Genomic DNA, 24,389 nt, shown 5'->3' with positions numbered 1-24,389 from the left:
CGTATATCCAAGTATAATATCAGATTTGTTTTTAGATTGATGTAGAAAGGGATTCTGTGTGAATATACATAATCTGAAAGGGAGACTGTGCTCCATGGTCAGGTACCCATAATCAGGTCTACACACTGCTCAGTGCCATGTGTGGAACCAAAACATTGTCTTTGAATAATATGGATTTACCAATAATTGATGGACATTGTGAACTTGAGTTTGTAAACAAAGCAGGTTTTGAATTACATTAATCCAACTTGCTGGGACTGCCTGACCTGAGCTTTGCTTCCCTGTCTGTACATCACCCTGATGTTTTGCTGCCCAGATCATTGCCGGAACACCCAGCCTTCCAGACTGACCTGGGCATCGGGGCGCTGCGGAGGGTGCTGACGTCCTACGCCTGGAGGAACCCCAACATAGGTGAGACTGTGCTCTTCGAGCCTCAGCAGAAACCAGCAGTGTCTGAAGAAGTTGCCTGCCTGCTATCCTGTGGCTGGTAACAAATCTGTTGGGATACGGAATATTTGTTCCCACCTACCTGAGTGAGTGAGTGAGTTGGGTTTTACGCCGCTTTTAACAGTATTCCAGTTATATCGCGGCGTGTCAGCTTAATGTGGGAGGAAAGCCGGAAGTGATGCAGGTCTCAGACGTTTACCACTTCGGTGAAACCCATAAGCATGGGTATGGTGCTGACAAACCTAGAAACATAATCAGGGCGTACCGGGATTTGAACCCACCTACCTGAAAATGCAAGCCCATATTATTGTATATATTTTGACAGTCAATGTAGATTTACTATATTTACTGCAGATTTCGATATAATTTCATTCCATGTTAACATTGCATGGTTATCAGTTTCTGTGTTTATGAACTTTAAAGTGTGTCTGATTGGTTCATCTTGGGAAGCGGACCAATCATAGTAGAGGTTACAACCAATGAAGTCCCTCTGACAAAATGGCAATATGGAAGTCACTGTACAGTATTTTTAGTTTTGAAGCATGTTATTGCTCGGCCCCTGGTTTAGGCTATATATTCATGATTTATGACTTAACAGTCAAACATTTTTAGGTTTTGCGAAATGCGAGCCTGTAACTTTCAAGATGGGCCAGTTACATTATGAGTCATCGGCCTACCTAGCTTGTTGGGAGTAAAGGGCGGTCCGGTAGCCTAGTGGTTAAAGCGTTCGCTCGTCACGCCGAAGACCCAGGTTTGATTCCCGACATGGGTACAATGTGTGAAGCCCATTTCTGGTGTCCCCCGCCATGATATTGCTGGAATATTGCTAAAAGCAGCGTAAAACCATACTCACTCACTCACTCACTGTTGGGAGTAAAAATTATTTCAGACACTGGAAACCATCACATATGATATACAAACACGACAGAACATTGAGTGACTTGGGATTATGCCCCCTCAAACAATATTTCTGCACACCTTTGTTTCTGCTTCACTGAGGGACCTGGGTTAGAATCTAGCACTCTATTTCTTGTCATGAGATGTGATTAGATTGGATCTGGTGGTCCGGCTTGGATGATGGCAAGATGTTCAGATTATCAACCACTGTGTTGTCTGTCCCAGACCCAATAACAATCTCATTTAAAACAAATCTCATTTTTTGCTACAGCTAAACAAAGATCTGAGGACATTACAGATCACGTCTGAGCAACCTTTCGTGAACTTTGACTGACCAATAAAATGACTTGCAAGAAGTTGGCATTGGTCATTCAGAAAGCAGTTTTCTCGAGCTTCACAGTGCTAGTTTCAAAATGGTGACTTCCATTCCAGACTATGCTTTAAAAAATATTGACTCAAAATTTAATAACTTAACAAAAGAAAATTTCTGAAATGTTTATTAGATGGCCTAGATTGTATGGCAGTACTTCCTATCCTAATGAGACATAGATAATAATTTTTACAGAATCTGTCGTACCTGCATGGAAATGTCATTTGAAATACCCCGTTTTAACCATTTGCATTATTAGAGAACACATTCGGACTGTCACTTTCCCGATCTAGTAAGCAACGCTCTGATTGGTCGAATGAAAGGTCGTTCTGACGTGATTGGATGTCCTCAGATCTTTGTTTAGCGGTAGCGAGAACTATAAGATGTGATTTTAATTAGATTGGACCAAATGATTAGAAGCCGGTGTAATATAGTTTAAATATTGGTGATCTATAGCATGAAGGTGTGTTTCAGGTTACTGTCAAGCTATGAACATCGTGACGAGCGTTCTGCTGCTGTACACAAGTGAGGAGGAGGCATTCTGGCTGCTCACGGCCATCTGTGAGAGACTTCTTCCGGACTACTACAACACTAAGGTGGTCGGGGCGCTCATTGATCAAGGTACTACTAGTAATGGCCAGAAACACACTCATCTCTTGTAGTACTCAATTGCAGATATGATTTAGGGTTTGTGGAGATGGGAATGTTGTGTTGATTGTTTCAGGGGTGTTGGAGGAGCTGACACAGGGTTGTCCAGTGTGGTGTTGACTGTTTCAGGGTTTTCGAGAAGCTTATCCGTGACTATATTCCGAGTCTGTTTCAGGGGTGTTGGAGGAGCTGATCCGGGACTATATTCCGAGTCTGTTTCAGGGGTGTTGGAGGAGCTGATCCGGGACTATATTCCGAGTCTGTTTCAGGGGTGTTGGAGGAGCTGATCCGTGACTATATTCCGAGTCTGTTTCAGGGGTGTTGGAGGAGCTGATCCGGGACTATATTCCGAGTCTGTTTCAGGGGTGTTTGAGGAGCTGATCAGGGACTACATCCCGAGTCTGTACCAGAAGCTGGACACCCTGGGGCTGCTGTCGATGATCTCCCTGTCCTGGTTCCTCACCATTTTCCTCAGGTCAGCTACTGGTGACCATGATGGCCCACTTAGTAATAAATAATGCATATCCTTTTGGCCTATCATAATGGTATGTGTTTGCTTCAAATTTGGGATTGATGTAAATGATACTTTTCAAGAAAAAAGTATTCATACTCATATGAAAATCTGCAAAACACTCTCCCTTTCATTTGACAGTAGATATTCCTGCACACCCTCACACGCAACCATTCAACCACACCCACACCCACACCCTCTAACCATCCCCCCACACAACCACTCCCCCCCCCACACACCCACACAGGCAACCACTTACCCAAGCACCCACACACTCATCTTCCTACCCACACACTCACACCCACCAACCCAAATACACACTGCATACTCTAACCACCCTAACAACACCAACTCACTCACTCACTCACTCACTCACTCACTCACTCACTCACTCACTCACTCACTCACTCACTCACTCACTCACTCACTCACTCACTCACTCACCCACCCACCCACTCACTCACTCACTCACTCACTCACTCCAGCTGTAGGGGTAAAGAGTGTTTGATAACTGTAAAATAACCTTCCTTACATATATTTCTTGGGTGTATAATGAGATCATGTTTGTTTTTGCAGTGTGATGCCATTCAACTGTGCCGTCAACATCTTGGACTGTTTCTTCTTCGATGGCGCCAAGGTAAAACAGCAGCTTTAATACAGGGTTGACAACTTGGGACTGAAGTTAGTCACTAGATTACAATTTTGGCAATATTTTTATCACTGCGAGAATCAAGGTTAGAATAGATCCCCAGTACTCTGATGCTTGCAACTAACATCCAAGGGGTGGTAAAACTTGGTGACTTGGTTCATTGTGTGTCATCGTAGACTGATGAACCAGACTTGGTGACTTGGTGACTTGGTGACATGGTTCATTGTGTGTCATCGTAGACTGATAGGCCAGACTTGGTGACTTGGTGACTTGGTTCATTGTGTGTCATCGTAGCCTGATAGACCAGACAAAGTGTCTTGGTGACTTGGTTCATTGTGTGTCATCGTAGACTGATGAACCAGACTTGGTGACTTGGTGACTTGGTGACTTGGTGACATGGTTCATTGTGTGTCATCGTAGACTGATAGACCAGACTTGGTGACTTGGTGACATGGTTCATTGTGTGTCATCGTAGACTGATAGACCAGACTTGGTGACTTGGTGACATGGTTCATTGTGTGTCATCATAGCCTGATGGAGAAGACTTGGCGACTTGGGGACGTGGTTCATTGTGTGTCATCATAGTCTGATAGACCAGACTTGGCGACTTGGTGACATGGTTCATTGTGTGTCATCGTAGCCTGATAGACCAGACTTGGTGACTTGGTGACATGGTTCATTGTGTGTCATCGTAGTCTGATAGACCAGACTTGGCGACTTGGTGACATGGTTCATTGCGTGTCATCGTAGTCTGATAGACCAGACTTGGTGACTTGGTGACATGGTTCATTGCGTGTCATCGTAGCCTGATAGACCAGACTTGGTGACATGGTTCATTGCGTGTCATCGTAGCCTGATAGACCAGACTTGGTGACATGGTTCATTGCGTGTCATCGTAGCCTGATAGACCAAACTTGGTGACTTGGTGACATGGTTCATTGTGTGTCATCATGGTCTGATATACCAGACTTGGTGACTTGGTGACATGGTTCATTGCGTGTCATCGTAGTCTGATAGACCAGACTTGGTGACATGGTTCATTGTGTGTCATCGTAGTCTGATAGACTAGACTTGGTGACATGGTTCATTGCGTGTCATCGTAGTCTGATGAACCAGACTTGTTGACATGGTTAGTTGTGTGTCATCGTAGTCTGATAGACCAGACTTGTTGACATGGTTAATTGCGTGTCATCGTAGTCTGATAGACCAGACTTGGTGACATGGTTCATTGCGTGTCATCGTAGTCTGATGAACCAGACTTGTTGACATGGTTAGTTGTGTGTCATCGTAGTCTGATAGACCAGACTTGGTGACATGGTTCATTGCGTGTCATCGTAGTCTGATAGACCAGACTTGTTGACATGGTTAGTTGCGTGTCATCGTAGTCTGATAGACCAGACTTGGTGACATGGTTAGTTGTGTGTCATCGTAGGCTGATGAACCAGACTTGGTGACATGGTTAGTTGCGTGTCATCGTAGTCTGATGAACCAGACTTGGTGACATGGTTAGTTGTGTGTCATCGTAGTCTGATGAACCAGACTTGTTGACATGGTTAGTTGTGTGTCATCGTAGTCTGATAGACCAGACTTGGTGACATGGTTCATTGCGTGTCATCGTAGTCTGATAGACCAGACTTGTTGACATGGTTAGTTGCGTGTCATCGTAGTCTGATAGACCAGACTTGGTGACATGGTTAGTTGTGTGTCATCGTAGGCTGATGAACCAGACTTGGTGACATGGTTAGTTGCGTGTGATCGTAGTCTGATGAACCAGACTTGGTGACATGGTTAGTTGTGTGTCATCGTAGTCTGATGAACCAGACTTGTTGACATGGTTAGTTGCGTGTCATCGTAGTCTCATAGACCAGACTTGTTGACATGGTTAGTTGTGTGTCATCGTAGTCTGATGAACCAGACTTGGTGACATGGTTAGTTGTGTGTCATCGTAGTCTGATGGACCAGACTTGGTGACTTGGTGACATGGTTTATTGTGTGTCATCGTAGTCTGATAGACCAGACTTGGTGACTTGGTTACATGGTTAGTTGTGTATCATCGGTTGATGCATGTCATCGTATCCCTATTACATGGATAGATGCTCAAGATGTCAATCACTGGATTGTCTGGTCCAGACTTGATTATTTACAGACCGAAGTGATATAGCTGTAAAATTGCTGAGTGCGGATTTAAACAACAAACAAACAAAGATCATACTGATGATGTTGTATGCTGGATGAAAGCAATGGTCCTTTGGTCTTGGATTTGCTGTTCTTCAGAGGATTAGATTAGATTCAAATAAGAAAGAAAATGACTTTTGCTGTGCTGTCCATGACTGGGAATTACTATTGCAGGTGATATTTCAAATAGCTTTAACCATCCTGGACAACAAGAGTGGGGAGCTGCTGGGGTGTGCGGAGGATGGGGAGGCCATGACTGTTCTGTGTCAGTACCTGGAGAACGTGACCAACCGGGACTCCACCATGCCACAAGTACAGCACACCTCCAACATGTCCCGCTCACAGGACCAGGTATGTCTGGGGTATATCCCGGTTCGCCCTGATTATGTTTCTAGGTTTGTCAGCACCATACCCGTGCTCCTGGGTTTCACCGAAGTGGTAAACGTCTGAGACCTGCATCACTTCGGGCTTTTGGGCTTTCCTTCCACATTAAGCTGACACGCCGCGATATAACTGGAATACTTTTAAAAGCGGCCTTAAACTAAACTCACTCTCTCACTCTAACCACCCACACATCCTCTAACCACCCACACACACCCTCAAACCACCCACACACTCTCTAACCACCCACATACCCACACCCACCAACACACCCTCTAACCACCCACACACCCTCTTACCACCCACACATACCCTCTTACCACCCACACACTCTCTAACCACCCACACACCGTCTAACCACCCACACATACCCTCTAACCACCCACACACTCTCTAACCACCCACATATGCACACATACACACACAAACACCCTCTAACCACCCACACAACCTCAGACGCACCCACTTACCCACACGCACACCCACAAACACCCTCTAACCAACCACACACCCTCTAACCACCCACACACCCACACACGCAACCACTCAAACACACACACACACACACAAACACCCACACACCCTCTAACCACCCACACACTCTCACACGCAACCACTCACACAACCACACACCCACAAACACCCACACACACCCTCTAACCACCCACATATGCAACCACCAACCCACAAACACCCACACACCCTCTAACCACCCACACACTCTCACACGCAACCACTCAAACACCCACACACACCCACACACACCCTCTAACCACCCACATATGCAACCACCAACCCACAAACACCCTATAACAACCCACACACCCTCTAACAACCCACACATGCAACCATTCACCCACACCCACACACCCACCCACATATCCACACCCACACCCACATCCACCCACACACACCCACACCCATACACCCCCCACCTCACACACACACACACACACACAACCACTCAACCATAAACACCCTCTAACCACTCTCACACACACAATCACTCATCTACACACCCATCCACTCACTCACTCACTCACTCTGTTTTTCAGTCGTCCGTTGACGTGACAGATTTGATTGACAGCAGTTACCGGAAGTTTGGCATCATCACCAATCAGGACATCGAGCAACTTCGTCTCAAGTACCGACTTAGGGTTGTACAGGTAGGACTTGCTCCACCAATCATTATTCATGGGCCAAAATTGAATTTACAGGGACAATCATGACAGTCATATTTAATAATGAAACCTTTGAGTTTGATTTTTAGGTGAGAGTCTTAGTTGGGGCCCCCATTGGCTCATTGCTTTCAGCATTATCAGCAAAAAATTACAGTAGGAGTTTTGCAAGAAATAATTTTTTAATGTGAAGTTTAAATGATATTTCCATTGGACGAGAGGCTGGGTCACATGAGCGAGAAACTGACTTTTTAAATTTTAAACACTGACGGACTACTTCAACATTCCTGGGAAAACCCCTGGAAAGTCCCTAGCATGAATACATACAGAAGTGTTGTTTCTGATCATTTAGGCCCTTTAATCCTGAAAATCAGAGACTCTTACTGCATGAATATCCTCGCCACGCATCATCCTAGTGAACAAAATGAGGAAATACACATCCAAACTATCATACCGTATATCACTGTGTATAAGGAGTTTTTCGTACCTCAAATTAGGGGGCTTTCAAGGGGGGTCGTCTTATACACAGGGTTAAAGAGTTTTACTGTGAGCACGTAACCCCGGAAATACCATGTCAACAAATCCTTACTGAAGTACACAAACTAATCATTACACTGTCTGGTTATAAAAATAGTTCATTATATATCTGGACTGATGTTTGTAATCTATTTTATTAATTTTATTCAAAATTTCATTCAATATTGTTAATATTCATTTGATCAGAACATCGTGATCAGAACATCGCACAACTTACAGATATTTACAGCAACCACGGTCATATTACCGCTATTGACACTTTGAAACAAACTTTAGTGGATAGAGAATGGATATATATATATCATAAATGCCTTTACATTGACTTGCTGAAAGTCATTGTTATTGTAGTTTGACTATATGTCAACATAAAGTTTTCGCTATTTCAAGCGCAGGAGCATCGACAGTGAATGGTCAAATTGTTCCATACGAAAAAATATACAGCAAAAGCCATCAGCTGTACGAAAGTGCTACGCTTATTTATTTATTTCAAATATACATAGTAAAGCTGCAACTAAAATAACATGATATTGCAATAAATTATTTCTGATAAAATAATAATAATTTTCTTCCGATCATTGTAACAAAATTCTTTAAAGTTACATTAGTGGGGAATTTTTATTCTAATCCCTGGTAGATTCCGAGAAATGTACAGCTGATTGCTACTTCCGGCTTAGTTTACGAGAAAATACAGACGATAATCTTAATCTCTCCATATATATCAATGCCTGTCAGAACAGGAAATACAATTTAATAGGTAAATCATTATGTGTATTTTATTTTTTTTTTCAAATTTGTATTGACCTAGTTTAATTGTTATGATCTGTTCGTTTCCCTGTATTTGCTGAAGCGATGCGATGTTATTTTTTTCTGAGGAAGACAAACACATTTTTATTGCAAATGTAGAGATTGTGTATGCGCTGGTGACCTGCTTCATTCTGATTCGCTTTCTAGACGAGGTATATAATATATTTTTGATTTTAAAGGCTTGTACAGGGGGGTCGCCTTATACGTGGGGTCGCTTTATACGTGGGGTCGCTTTATAGATGGCGATATACAGTAATATAGCTTAAATGGATAGAATTATCACCAAACCGCCCGGATGTTATCAAACATGAGCGGGCCCTTGATAACTTGATAATGCCCTCACAGTTCTTGACAACGGGCCATTATCACGCCTGTTGTTAGGTGACGTCATAGGATAGGGAATCTAGTTTGGTCTATGACGTTTCCATATTAGTAAAAGTGGTTCAGTGACAATCGTGTCGATTGCAGGAAATGTTAAAACACCGATATTGTTGTTTCTTTTTATTTGATAATTCCATCTATTTTAGCTATAATAACGGTAACGCTATTTTTAAGGGCATTTTCATTTGCACAAGCCTTTGGTCTTTTCAACTGCCCTCCTTCGTTGGGCAGTTAATGGAAGACTTTGGGCTTCTGCAAATGATAATGCCCCGAAAAAAAGTGTTACCCTTATAATATTGACCGTGTCTGGACTGACAGGGATAATCCATGGCAATCTATTTGACACATCTTTACAATCACCTTTCAATGATCGGCCAATTGATCAGTGATGACTTACACTTGTAATTGCCACAGGTTCATTAACAACTTCGGAAAACTCACCCGTCACGTTTATGATGTTGGACATTTTCACGTCCCGTATTTGATGTAAATGTATTACGACGTGCTGTCACTGTGACTGACTAACCAAGATGTAGACAAGACACCATCTTCCTCTGATGATGGTATTAATATTATATATTTGTTGTGACAAAACGACTAAGACGTTCCTGTAGAGCAAGTTGAGCCTACGTGTCACCTCTCCTTTTGAGGAACTATTTTATTCTGTGTTACAGTTAGTTGTTGTATGGCTGTCAGTGTAAGGAAGTCACACATACTAAATGAAATTGTGTAAGACATCCCTCAATGTATTAAATAAAAATTTGAAAAAATGATAAGAATTGACTTTCACTTTGTTGGAGTTCCTTGAAGTATGAACCTTCAAAGAGTGAGGGCCAAACTGTATGAACGTCGGAGCTTGGGAAGACATTCATACAAAGTTTGGCGCTCACTTTATCAATAAGTATAAAATACTGATAGTCACTGATTGTTTCAGACAATTGAGGACAACGTGATGAAGAACATCGTTCGCAGTGTGTCATCGGAGACACTGTTTGAGGGCAAGGAGCTTGCTGACCTGTACATTCTCTTCAAGGTCAGTGATATACTCAGGATGTTGATATGATGCCACACTGCTGTGGGATGATATAGGATTTAAACAAAACAAAGAAGTTGTTCCCCTATATGCTACCAAAAAATAATTTGTGGTCAGGTTTTGAAGAAAACACATTGTTCACTTGAAGTGCCAGATATTTTGAAAAATATAGTAAAAAGGGTCTGCCAACAGATTTTTATCTCCTCCTTTCTGAGAAAATAGTTGGTATGTCTTGAAACAGTGTCAGAAGAAATATCCTATCTCAAGCAACAATACCAATGTAATTTCTTTGATTACACAGCAGATTTACGTCATAGCCATAAATTCGGCATCTTGACTGTCATCACAAATAAAATCTTAAGATTTTTAACAGACACTCCTATCTCATATTCTTGAAGAAGATAGTATTCTCCATCCAACAGCATCTGCACATATGCATGGCGGTGTGCACAAAACTAAACAAGGACATTTTTTCCAGTATTTAACTTCACACTATAATTAAGTAGAATTACTAGTTATTAATCCCCTTTCTGAAGAATTTTTTATTTAAGTTTCGTGTTTGTGATCGTGTTTGGAAATGGATTTCCATCTACTATGTACAGATATTGTCCTTATCTGTCTTGTGACAAATGTACAGTAACCAGTAACCAGGCGGGTTCAGTTACCATGGAAACATCTGATGTCATCTGGTGTAAGTGGAGAGGGGTGTTGTGTTAGTCACCAGGTGGGCTCAGTTACCATGGAAACATCTGATGTCATCTGTTATAAGTGTAGAGGGGTGTTGTGTTCGTATCCAGGCGGGTTCAGTTACCATGGAAGCATCTGATGTCATCTGGTGTAAGTGTAGAGGGGTGTTGTGTACAGTCACCAGTAACCAGGCGGGCTCAGTTACCGTGGAAACATAGGACTTTTTTGTATTTTGACGTCATAGCCTTCCAAAGCGACATCATGAAGGTTCACATAGAGAGAGTGCTATGGAACATTACTGATGTACCGGACTCACTAACATGTGTTTCTCAACAGGAGGAATACCTGACTTCCTGCTACTGGCGCACCAGTCAACAGCCGGTGGACACGAGCGACAAGTACGACCCTTCCAGACCCTACTATGAGCAGTACAAGGTGGACTTTGATCAGTACAAGACCATGTTCCTGTCTCTGTCGCCATGGGCAACAGGCTCACATGCAGGAGTTACGGCCCTCAGATCTTTCAGGGTAGGTAGTGGCAGATTTGAGGTTCACTTTACTGGATTTCAGCACTGAATATTTGTTTGCTCCAAGGCAGTGTATGAAATACCTCAACTCTACTTTGGTTATACAGTCCAGATCCTGAATCAAACATTAACACTGCATTGAATGCAATAATGTAAAACTAAGTTAAGTTCCTCCTGTTATGTGTGAAATGAAAGTCACCGCAACAAAGCCATAACACTACACATTGTACATGTTGTAGATATATAATTCCGATTTGGGAAGTTGTACTGACATTTGCTGCATATTTTGGGATTTTGTATAATCCCTGAATCAAAATCATCAGTAATTAGATAAATCAGTACTTCAATCTCACTCACTCACTCACTCACTCACACACCCTCTCACTCACTCACTCATTCACCCTCTCACTCACTCACTCATTCACTCACTCACTCACACTCATCTACCCACTCACTCACTCACTGACTCACTCATTCACCCTCTCACCCACCCACCCACCCACCCACTCACTCACTCACTCACACTCACTCACTCACTCACTCACTCACTCACTCACTCACTCACTCACTCACTCACTCATCTACCCACTTATCTACCCACTCACTCACTCATTCACTCATTCACCCTCTCACCCACCCACTCACTCACTCACTCACTCACTCACTCACTCACTCACTCTTGCAGTACCTGGACAGCAACAAAGACAACATGGTGAACTTCAAGGAGTTTGTGCACCTGCTGGGTGTGCAGTGCAAGGGGGACTTCAACCAGCGCCTCCGTCTCATCTACATCCTCCATCAGCCGCCCTGCTTGCTGCCCAATGAGAAGGATGAGGAAACACCTACATCCCCTCAATCAGGTTAGAGGGAGGGGCAGCATTCTCAATAAAATCAGAAATTTCATTCTGATAGGATGTCTCTCTGCCTGAAGATCTGACAAACCTCCCCCCATAGGTTGTTACATAGGCAGACTTTCTGATCAGTCAATCAGTATCAAGGGTTCTAAATTCTTCATACAAGTGAAGCATTCCGAGTTGCATTCCGAGCAGCATATCTGTTTTCTGTGTCTTGAAATATGAATATAAATGGCAAGTTCCAAAACGAAATAATAAAAGTTTCACATTATACTGTTGTGTAGGGCTGGGATGAGTCCAAATTTACTACCCCTGACCCTACACCCTATTAAACGACTCCTGGGGTACCTGCTGTAGTTCTCAAGGTACATCACGTGACTAACCATGGGTCCGGGTAGACCTGTTGGTACCCGGGTCTGTCGGTATCAGTGGCCAAGAAGAGTGAGGCACTGCATCTTCATCTTCAGTTGCATCCGATATATGTGCCTTGTATGATGACGACGACGACGATGATGACAAATATACCCCAATCACCCTGATAAGTGATCGTTCGTCTGTCAGGGCTTTCCTTCCACATTACTATGAACCAATATGGGCCAAAGTGAAGATAATATCACGTACGCCATACAATGTTTCAGATTCGACAGAGAGTGCTGTGGAGGCGACAGACTTCTTCGATGACGATGATGCAGCCAACTCGCAGAAGGAGTGTGATGCTGCTGATGGTGAGTCAAGGAATCAATGTCTGCCGCGTGGCTTCACAGTAGCGGGGAAATACAGGGTGTCCTCAAATATACGTGTGGGGCAAACAAATAAGTAAACAACACTCAAAATTATATTAATTTACTGTACATTTCCAATATAAAGGGGGCGGTCGGGTAGCCTACTGGTTAAAGCATTTGCTTGTCGCTTCCCGACATGGGTACAATGTGTGAAGCCCATTTCTGGTGTCCCCCTCCGTGATATTGCTGGAATATTGCTAAAAGCAGCGTAAAACCATACTCACTCACTCACTCCAATATAAAGACAATGGAATTATCTCCCCCTTTTGAAATCTTAATAGGGAAACATGTAACACTGAGAATGTAATTTTGTAGCTAAACATTTATCATCTATCGTTTTAAGTTCAACAGTGCAAATGTAAAAAGAACAACACCAGGTGTCTATTTGGGTAAAACCATCATCAGTTATATATCAGTGTAGCTGTTCAACAAATAGAATTTCTTTGTAGATGTTGCCCTCTTTTGTGTTTGCAGACTTAGAATTGCCCAGTGTCCCTACTGTCAAGGCCACTGCCCCGAGAGACATTCCTGCCCCTCCTGGGGAGAAGGCCTGCCCCCCAGGTTCCCTGCCCCTGGGGTCAGTGGAAAGAGACACCTCCCTAGGGGAGAGTGTTGGTGAGGAATCTGGTCAAGACCCCACAGAGAACTCCAGCATTGAATCGCCTACAAGTGAGGGCATATTTTGGCATTTATCATATATATTATCATTGTTAGGGGCAAAGATGGCCCAGTTGACTCACCTTTTGTAATTCTCTATACAGAGTTGCATCCCTTAGGCCTGCCAGACACCTATGAATATGGCTTCAAAATATCAGATTCGCCCTGATAATATTTCTTGGATGTCATCGTGGCGGGCGGGTAGCCTAGTGGTTAAAGCATTCGCTCATCACGCCGAAGACCAGGGTTCGATTCCAGACATGGGTACAATGTGTGACGCCCATTTGTGGTGTCCCCCGCCGTGATATTGCTGGAATATTGCTAAAAACGGCGTTAAACCATACTTACTCACTCACTCTTAGATGTCATCACCATACCATACTTGTGGGTTTAACTGGTGGTAAATGTGCAGAGTTACGTCCCTTAAGTGTGCCAGAATTATATGATGGTGGGTTTGAATCCTTGTCTGAAACAAAAACCTACATAAAAGGATGGCATCCTGGGAAATCAGGCATGGCATTTTATTTAAATTTGATCCTAATGATGTCATTCTGTACCTCAGGAAGCATCAGTTCCAAGTCCAGCTTCAAGAGGTTTGAGTTGAAGAGGATCCGTGCCGACAGCAAGGATGACTTCAGGAGCATACCGAGGATGAACCAGGTGAGTAGTTTCCTTCCTGTCATCCCCATGGTCAGGCCAGACCAGCCTAACTTGTCGTACAGACTTTGGTCCCCCCAAAAAAGGCAGGAGGGAAGAAAGTAAATAATTTGACTAGATTTGTGATTTCATTGTGCCTATTATCTTATGTTTATATGTATAATACTAGGAACCCACCAGGGGGAGTCCAAGGATGTTTGTTAGCATTGGGATGTTATTCCGGTCACTGCTTCAAGACAGGCAGGACTGCCTCCGTGGTCTTGTGGTAGAGCGTCCACCTGGAGAGCGGAAGGTCCAGGGTTCGATCCCCGGCCGCGTCATACCAAAAGACGTTAAAAGATGGTACTTGTTGTTACCCTGTCTGGCGCTCGGCATTAAGGGGCTGAATCAAGGTCGGCTCGGTGTCAGTATACTGAGCTAGCACTATAAATCGGCATCAGTCCGGACTAGTACAAGCAGCCACACAAATACACGCATGTACATGCACGTCGCTATATAAGTGCAATATTCGTGGACGCGACGTTATACCCCATTTCACCTCACCTCAAAACAGGCAGGTTTTGGCTGTGAAAGGAGGAACTGACTCATTTTTGTCAGGACATCAAGCATGTCTTGTGAACAATTTTATATTGGGTGGGAAGTAAAACCCTGATGACACATCTGGAACAACTTCTTTTTTAAAAAAAAATATATCCCAGGAAAATTGCAATCTTGACACTTAAGGTGTTGTCTTTGAGTAAACAGATAAGGTTAAATGTCAAAATGAGATAAAAGGTTACCAAACACAATTACCGGTATTTCAAATTACATATTTTTTATGGCTGACACAAAAAATTGAATTGTTTTGGCTCATACAAGGTTGTAAATCTGGTGACAGTAATGTGAGTAGGCTCAAACTAGATCCAAAAGTTCAAGCAGTGTCTCTTTTGGAATTCAGAAACAAATGAATACTCAAGTTCCCTGTTTTTAAATTTCAGTACCAATTCATTCAGATGTGGAAGACCCTGTATGACATGTTCAATGAACACGAAGAAGAACAGCAGCTCTACCATGCAATTGCCACAATTGGCACGTTGCTTCTTCAGATAGGGGAGGTTGGGAAACGATTCATGCGGAAAAGTGAATCAGGAGACAGCAGCCTGTTTACTGAGTCTGACCTGCCTCTGTCCTCCAGCATCGACAGTCAGAGCGACATGTCCATCAGCCCAAGTCAGAGAACTCTCGAGAGCAGTTCGCCATTCGAAAGTCATGTAAATACACCAACGAATTCATCCAATCCTCCTGCAGATAAAGACAATTTGACCAATAAAACTTTAGCAGAAGGTGATAATGCTGTGGCTATTAAAGACCCAAACAGCAATGTAACTGATGGGGAGGACAGTATTGCCAAGGGAGACAATGCTGACAAATCTAAGGGGGATAACTCTCATGCAAAGGGAGACAATTCTGACAAGTCTAAAGGTGATAATTCCCAGAAGGAACTGAAAACTGAGGACAGTTTGAAGGAGAATGTATCCGAAGAAGAAAATGGCAACTCAAGTCAAAAATCAGGCAACAGTGCTGATGCTTCTCGGGAAAGTCGTAGCAGCGTCGCTTCCGAGGGTCAACAGTCGTACGAAGAGTCATCCCAAAACTCCAGCAAACCAGACTCAGAATGGTCGATCTCCTTTGAACAATTTCTTGCATCCATGCTAACTGAACCAGTACTAGTGAAGTATTTTGAAAAGCAATACAATGTATGCGATTCAGTCTCAAAAATGAGAAACAGAAGATTACTAACCCAGACGAGTACATTTAGTCAGGCATCAGCTCCGTCAAGCTCTTAATATCTGTGATCATAATAGCTTTGTATCTTCTAGAGTGTATTTTCAAATTTATTAGCTCAGATGTAGAAAACTTTGATGAAATGCAAAAAATATGTATTGTCATAATGCATTATGATATTTGATACATAGGGTTAAGACTAGTCTTGGGGCATTTGCAACATATGGACCCCATTATGTAACTGCCTTAGGGTCTTGTGAAAAGTTACAATGGATGCTGAAAAAAATACTCTTATTTCCTTTATTGACAAACTGTTTTCAAAGAAGTAGTTGAGATAGTTCATACTTTCAAAGCGGATAATGCAGTGGCTTTCATTTGATATATTTCTTGGAGCAGTGGGGTAGCCTAGTGGTTAAAGTGGTTGTTCCTCACACTATAGACCAGGGTTTGATTCCCCACATGGATACAGTGTGTGAAGCTCATTTCTGGTGTCCCCCGTTGTGATATTGCTGGAATATTGCTATAAGTTGTGTAAAACCAGACTCACTCAGAAAAATTATCAAGTTGAAATATCCATCTATCCATTTCTACAAATAAAATCCACAGCAAGACAGCATATGCTAATGAAATTACTTCAAGAAATACTTCAACCCTGAGTTTGTATGTTGTAATATCAAGGACAACAAATTTTGAAGTTGTTTAATTATCTCAAAAATGTTGTTGGGTCATAAGATGTTTTATTGATATTTATTTATATATTACCCAAAAAATGTTTAGGTGAAAGGACTTTTTATTGATGCCATCTGTTAGTGCTAGTATTTGCTTTGTTGATACGTTCTTTGTTGTATATACTGTAGATATACTGTGTTATTGCAGAATATTTGCAGTCTTAAAAATCAGATCTTTTCTTTAGCTTTGACAGTTCCCTGTGTCAAGATCTGACAAAAACTCCCCGGGAGGTCTTGTGAGGTGAACCCTGAACAAAGCCCAATCAAAATATATGATGTGTTGGGGTTAGAGCTGTTATATGTAGACTAACATGATTCCACTTCATTGGCCATCTGGGGCGGTCGGGTAGCCTAGTGGTTAAAGCGTTCACTCGTCATGCCGAATCCCCAGGTTCGATTCCTGACATGGGTACAATGTATGAAGCCTATTTCTCGTGTCCCCCGCCGTGAAATTGCTGGAATATCGCTAAAAGCGGCATAAAACCATACTCACTCACTTACTCATTGGCCATCTGCCAGACTCGGGTCATGCTTATGGAAAGAAGTTCTAAGGTTGGTTTGGGAGAAATGAAACCATAGCCAGATGAAGTCCTTGTGAAAGATGTGATTTTAACAACAGGGTGAAAACAGTCCACAACATAATTTTGGCCTTTCGTTTTCTCCACTTGGAACTGCCTGTTTTCATTTCATTCCTAGATGCAGCAGTCTTCTCCATATATATATGCTTCGCTTCCTCATACCAAGAATTTAGAAACCTCCATGATGATTGGCTGGTTAAAGAGTTCACGTGATACGACTTCCTCGCGAGGGTTTGTCTTGATGTCTAAGCATGTTAAAGGATCTGATTTGAATGAGACTTGCAAATTTGTACATGAAACTATTTTGATGAAGGTGTTTGTTGTTACATTGGTTCATGGTTTCAACATAGGTAATGTGTGAATGTGACCACAATGTCAGGCTCTTGTCTTTTTATACTTTGTTGACTGTATTACTTTACATTAATTCTGTGGTTCTATGGGTTATTCATGCATATTAATTCAAGCTTGAATGTATCACTTACCCTTTGATCGTGAAAATTAACATCTCTTGTAAAGATGTAAATCAAAAGTGAAGTCATTAAGGGAACAGGATCACACACATGCACTGGAAATGTCTTCTAATTAAACGACGTGGAAAAGGACAACACGGGGCGTTCCAAACGACAGTTACGTGCTGTACGACTGATTCTGTAGAAATATTTGTCTATGTCTTACTTCAATTGGATAAACATTGAAATGAAAGACTTTCCATGACCTCTGGGAAGTGCTGCTATACAATCTTGGCCATCTGTTAGTTTTCAAGTTTTGAATCAATATTTTTCAAAGCATAGTCTGGAATGGAAGTCGCAAGATGAAACTAGTGTCAAAAGCTTAAGAAAGCTTCTTTCTGGTTGGTGAATGACAATTTCTTGTTGATGATTTCATTGGTCGGTCAAAGTATGCGAAAAGTCGTTCTGACCTGACCTGTATTGGGATGTCCTCAGATCTTTGTGCAGTGGTAGTGAGAACTGAGAACTGATTTCCCAAAGGTATACAATTTGTTGTTAAAACACTATTATGACAACACAAGGTTGATGTGTGTCAGAGCTTGTTGAGATATGAAGATTGAATATTATTTTTGCTTCAGATAATGTTACTATATTTTGCTATGCCAAATGATTGCATGCTAGTGCTTCCATGACTTGTCTGCATGTGTAGATGTCAGTACACTAAAGGATTTCATGACATAGTGCCCAGCTGCCATGGTAACAGCCAATTTATGCCTTGTCAAATGATTATTTTGCGAGAATACAGAGAAATAGACATAATTATATGTGTGTGATATTTCTGTAAGGGTTTTCTTTATGGTTTATGGCCCAATTTCCCTTATTGATATTAAATGCTAACAGTTGATATAAAAGCAGAAAATGTTCGATTTTACAGTGTCGTGATGCAGTGTCTTGATACAATGTGTCGTGATGCAGTGTCTTGATACAATGTGTCATGATGCAATGTCTTTATACAATGTGTCATGATGCAATGTCTTTATACAATGTGTCATGATGCAATGTCTTTATACAATGTGTCATGATGCAATGTCTTTATACAATGTGTCATGATGCAATGTCTTAATAGAATGTATCACAAATCCAGAAATTCCGAACATTAGTTTCTTCACATTTTTTGGCATTGAGTCATGGCATCTTACTAAAAAACTAACTTCTGGACACTTTTTGTGTGAGTTTTGGCACATATCCCTGGGAAAGTGCAATAAAACTTACTGTTAGATTTTTATTAACCATGATGGTTAAATCTTAGCGTAAATATTACTTCATATCAATTAGAATAATAAATGACAAAATTCATTACATTTGATTTGAATGGTCCCAATAGTGCTTCCATTACATTATTTGATGATATTTATATTATGTGTTATGTGTTGCTTGTATGATCCTTTTAAATATGATTCATATTATTTCGATTTATCTCAAACCATTTGTTTTATGCTACTCAACTTAAGATAGGAATACTGAGCTAGTGATGCCTGTCGGGACCAGGGCCACCCACACTGGATGTACTCAGTTTGGTGTGTGGTGTGCATGTTATTTGCTGTGATATGACCAGGAACAATTCACCACCATGCCTTAGTTCTGGAAGTGACGCCATACCTTAGTTCTGGGACCCGTGAAGATCCGGGGTAGAATGGTTCTTCAGCAACCCATGCTTGCTGTAAAAGGTGACTATTCTTGTCATAAGTGGCAACTAATGAGATCGGGTGGTCAGGCTCGCTGACTTGGTTGATGCATATCATTGTATCCCAATTTCGAGGAACGATGCTTATGATTTCAGTCACTGGTTTTTCTCGTCCAGACTCAGTTTTTTACAGACAGCAGTCGTATAGCTGGAATACTGCTGAGTGTGGCAACAAACAAATAAACAAACAACAAAGCTTAGTTCTGGAAGTGACGCCATACCATAGTTCTGGAAGTGACATAACCAGCTCCGTGTCCGTTATCACCAACTTCGCACAGAATTTTCTCCTTGAATTGAAACAATCAAAATCATAGATGCAGGCTACATTCACAATGTATGCTGCTAAAAAAAAGTTAAGGACCACCCAATTCTTTGATAGTACTGTGGTTAATTTGTCATACCAGCTTTTGTGATACGAAAGATTTGGGTGGTCATTAACTTCTTTTTCGTAGTATATTTAATTGAATCAGAAGACTTTAAACTTTTCACTGGAAAAGATGCTACAAGACATTCTGGTTGCATTTAAGAGCACACAGCAGTTGAATCGAGTTTTGATATGGTTTCGTCTGAGTTCTGCTGGTTTTGGCGTTTGTTTCAGTCATGAACGATTGGTGTAATTTAATCAGTTTTTGTTTTCATGACTTCAGAAAGAGGTATGGTGGTGAATAGGCCCAGGGAATGTTTCGTAACAGGAAAACTATTATACACTGGATAAATGAGGATGGGTTGAATATTAGCAATATCCCTACCAGAGGTTAAGTGTACTGAATAAAAAACGTTAGGTATCATGAATATTTCTGGGGATAGCTGAGCACTCAATTTCCCCCAAAATATTCATGATCCCTTTCTTTTTTTGTTTAGTATGTAAAGGATTCTCCAATACTATTTCCACATTAAACACAACTGCCTCCAAGAGATAGTACTGTTGTATTTTCTCTCTATATAGTGTGTTAATCTCACGTATACCAAAAGCTGTATGGTTGACATGGGAATGTACCACATATATGTTATAATTTGGGTTCCTGTATGTTAAACTGTGCAGTTAATGTGTAGTGGTTTGTCGTGTCATGGTATGTAATGAAACTCTTGTCAGCCTGCACCCTTGTTAATGTGGACACTTGGAGAGAAGCTCAGTTTAAATATAAACTTACATATCTCTACCAGTTTAAGCTTAGGCCTTATATTTTTTATTGGTTTATGAGATTAACAGAATTAAAAAAATCAAATGTCCTTGGACAACTTTTTTGGTTTATGTGGGGAGGGTTGGTGACTCTGCTTTCAATTAGGTGAAATGAAAAAAAACAAAACATGAGATTAAAAAAAAGTTTAAAAAAAAGTGGAGAAAAATACATATAAAAAAATGTATCAATTATATATCTGTATCTTATCATGTTAAAATGAGTTTGTTTTTCAAGCATTAGTAGCATTATTAATATGGAAGGGGAAAATTATTATTTATTCTTTCAACCACCTGCAGGCCAAAATGTTTGTAAGCCAAATAATAAAGAATAAAATGCCTGGACAGTTAGAATCAGTAAGGCCCAGATTAACAAGCTTTCACAGTATTTCCTATATAGATCTTATGGTCAAAGAAAATTTGTTGGGTATCTGTATCTGGAGAAGGAATAAGCATGTACTCAGAAATATTGTGTTCCTCATTATAAAGAAGTTGACATCCATAAATTCTCTTCCTTATGTGTATCACTTCTAAATGCCTTTCAAAGACTTGGTAATATAAGGATTTCATTTTTAACAAGCAGAGACAAAATTTAGTGTGAATTGATTTTGGAATGTCTGTATATATGTTAGTTAATATATGTTAGTGCATCGTCGGTACTGCACAGGTGTGTATAGATATATATATACCGTATTCGACGTAATAAGTGCCAGGGGTGCTCTCAAAATTAGAAATAGGGGGCTCTTATTAGGGGGCTATTATTATTTTGGTGAAAAAAACCACGAGTTGATAGATAAATTTTGTGGTTTATGATGACAGACTGAAATGTTTATGTATGACAGATATATTTTCCAAGAATTTATTTGCCCATAATTATGCATATAACACATGAGTCTGTATTATACGCAAATAAATAAGTCTTGTGTACATTGATCAATCGGAAGGGGTGCTAATTGGGATTGTTCACCAGCCAATATATCAGCAAATATCGACGTGGGCGCTTATTACGACGAATACGGTACACACTACATTTCTCCATCATCCACAAATACACACACCCAGTACACAATGTTATAGTGGCATGGGGTTATTTTAGTGTCCAGCAAGGAAATGGGGCCCTTTTCCATGGGTTAATGCAAACTTTACCTTTGCCTGATATTGTTTTGAAGCAATATGTATACTGTATTTCCTCTATTAAGCTTCGGGGCTCCAATACACACCTCTACTTTATGCCAGGTCATACGCTCTGTCCCCAAATTAGCAGCCCAGCCTCTCATAGACACCAAGTCTCATATGTTTGTGATTTATAATGTCAGTTTCCTGCAAATGTTGGCCTACCCTGCAGACCTGGGTTCGATTCCCCACATGGGTACAATATGTGAAGATCATTTCTGGTGTTCGCTGCCATGATATTGTTGGAATATTGCTAAAAGCGGCGTAAAACTATACTCACTCACTTTGTATGACTAGTGATTGTGGGTTCGAATCCCGGTTCGCGTTGATTATGTTTCTAGGTTTGTCAGCACCATACCCGTGTTCATGGGTTTCACCGAAGTGGTAAACGTCTGAGACCTGCATCACTTCGGGCTTTCCTCCCACATTAAGCTGACACGCCACGATATAACTGGAATACTGTTAAAAGCGGCGTTAAACCCAACTCACTCACTCACTTGTATGACTAGTATTTGTGTAAGGTAGTGAGTTGCCACTGTGCCACCATTGAACAGAATAGATGCTTGGCCTCTAATTCACACCAGCGTTTAATAGACGCCGGGTCAATTAATGTGAGCAACGTCTGATTTCCCTCTCTCGGGAAACAGGCTGTTCCTTAAATTTGTTGGTTGAAAATAACACTACTTAGGGTCAATATGTATTGATGGGTGATCCAGGAGTGTAGTGCATGTACACTTCTGACGTAGTTCAATGGTGTTAGTTATAAAAGATGGTTTAGTGACTTTGTTTTGTAAATATTTCAAAATGTGACTGTCAGTTCATATCTTCAACTCTGTATGTTCATATTATTTGTCTGCTTGTGCTTGTCTTGGTTGTTTATTTGTTTATTTATTTCCTTGTTTCTCCATTAGCTCTCTTACCATGTTAGTACTCAAGCCCTGTTAAACGTCTAATTTTGTTTAACTACTTTGTTTCCGGATTGAAAAAAATTAACACAGTGGTCGAAAATATTTAAAGACTAGAAACATGTTGTTTAAAGTGATCTCAAGAGAACATGGTCCAAAGAATAAAATAAAAAAAATGAAATGAGAGAATGGTCTATTGAATGTGATTGACAAAGAGTCATCTAATGTTTTATTATTTTATTTAGTAGTCCATCTTCCCGAGGCAAGGGTGTTAACTGACTACAAAAGTCCAGTTTCCACCCTTGACAAACTACGCTGGAATATCGTCGGCTCGATTGTAGCGCCACCAGTGGCCATAATGAGTTATGTCCCTTCTATGTCCTTTGCATTGACCAATCAGATTCCACCTCTCACATCGCTTGCATTGGCTTCAAACAAAATGGCTGTGCCCAGTCAAGTGGATCTTATTGGTAATCAAGAACTATATTGTAATATAACGTGTCTTACCTCAAATCGTGCAGTCGATCGAAATCACAATGTAGTGTCACATATCTCGTCAACAGTTTGTCACTATTTGTGTAAGTTAGATGACAATAACACTGTTGTTTCCATGGGTTATGATCACTGGATTTGTTTCCATTTAAAATTGGTATATTATATTCATCTTGTTTGTAATAATCATTATATGCTGTTTCAGATGTTCAAGTAATCAACAGTCAAACATGATACATTTTTTAATTACATCATTTGACTTCGAAGCTTTACCAAAATAATTTTCATTAGGTTCTTCTTGTTATTTTTTTAATCTTAGTTAGGCTAGATCAGTTTATGTTGTGCTTTACAGATCACTCTAACTTTAATTACAAAAAATAAAAATAAAATTCTTTGCCTCCAGTCCTTTTCATTTTGGCAAAGATAGACATTATATTGGTCTGGGCCCCGTTCCACTAAATGATCTTAGCCCTACGACCACCGTAAGCTTATGTTAAAGTATGGGAGTTACGATCATCTTAGCGCTAAGATTGCTTTGTGGAACGGGGCCCTGGTCTTTCAATGATTTTCCAGTGTTATCATGGTTACTTTAGCATAATTCTAGGGTGAGTTCTTGGGTACAGAGGATTGGAGTTTTCTTACATAGCATGGCATAAAATTTACTCCATTAAAATCAAATCTTTATCTCCCAAACAATACCTCTCTGTGTGAAGACCTGACAAGCCATTGACAGACCAAGTCTCATCAAACTTTGACTGTCCAGTCGAAATGAAGGATGTTTTGGATCTTTAGCTTAGATGTCAAGTTATTGCTGAACAAGATCACCTCCATGGTCTAGTGGTAGAGCGTCCGCCCGGAGAGCAGAAGGTCTCATGCAGAGAGGTATCCTCTGAGGATAACATGAGATTGCACCGACACGACACATCTCTTAAGATGGGAACATGATCTGGCAGTCAGTCGACTAAATATGAAATAAATCATTCCGGAAATATAATGAATGCAGGTTATAGGGGGGTGAGTGACAGGCTGAGGTTTTTGTGTTTTTTAAAAATATGTTTTTCAATTGAAACATTGTTTTTGTCTCAAATTTACCAAAGAAATATTGTTTCTGGATATGTTGAATGTCCCTAATACAATCTGTTGTGAAAAGACAAACATTTCTTCAACTGTTCCTTTCAGAGAAAACATCTTATGTCCATATATT

At 40.9% G+C, this 24,389-nt stretch overlaps 1 protein-coding gene across 1 annotated transcript in view; it reads left to right on the top strand.

Moving 5' to 3' along the window:
• LOC139462511 (TBC1 domain family member 9-like) overlaps positions 1-20,733 on the top strand; it is a 51,623-nt gene extending 30,890 nt beyond the window's left edge. The window contains exons 19-31 of the mRNA XM_071244283.1: positions 317-411; positions 2,189-2,335; positions 2,726-2,837; positions 3,450-3,510; positions 5,872-6,048; positions 7,134-7,244; positions 9,913-10,011; positions 11,035-11,226; positions 11,911-12,085; positions 12,718-12,804; positions 13,336-13,530; positions 14,081-14,178; positions 15,153-20,733. Of these exons, the coding sequence (XP_071100384.1) occupies positions 317-411; positions 2,189-2,335; positions 2,726-2,837; positions 3,450-3,510; positions 5,872-6,048; positions 7,134-7,244; positions 9,913-10,011; positions 11,035-11,226; positions 11,911-12,085; positions 12,718-12,804; positions 13,336-13,530; positions 14,081-14,178; positions 15,153-16,001 (2,398 nt within the window). The 3' untranslated portion in view covers positions 16,002-20,733. The remainder of the gene's footprint in view (positions 1-316; positions 412-2,188; positions 2,336-2,725; positions 2,838-3,449; positions 3,511-5,871; positions 6,049-7,133; positions 7,245-9,912; positions 10,012-11,034; positions 11,227-11,910; positions 12,086-12,717; positions 12,805-13,335; positions 13,531-14,080; positions 14,179-15,152) is intronic.
• The last annotated feature ends 3,656 nt before the right edge of the window (positions 20,734-24,389 follow it).

The sequence above is a fragment of the Haliotis cracherodii genome, unplaced genomic scaffold, assembly GCF_022045235.1.
Source record: "Haliotis cracherodii isolate W230 unplaced genomic scaffold, xgHalCrac1.p SCAF_15, whole genome shotgun sequence".
NCBI lineage: Eukaryota > Metazoa > Mollusca > Gastropoda > Lepetellida > Haliotidae > Haliotis > Haliotis cracherodii.
The sequence above is the reverse complement of the archived record's forward strand: the minus strand, read 5'-3'. Positions and strand labels throughout refer to the sequence as shown.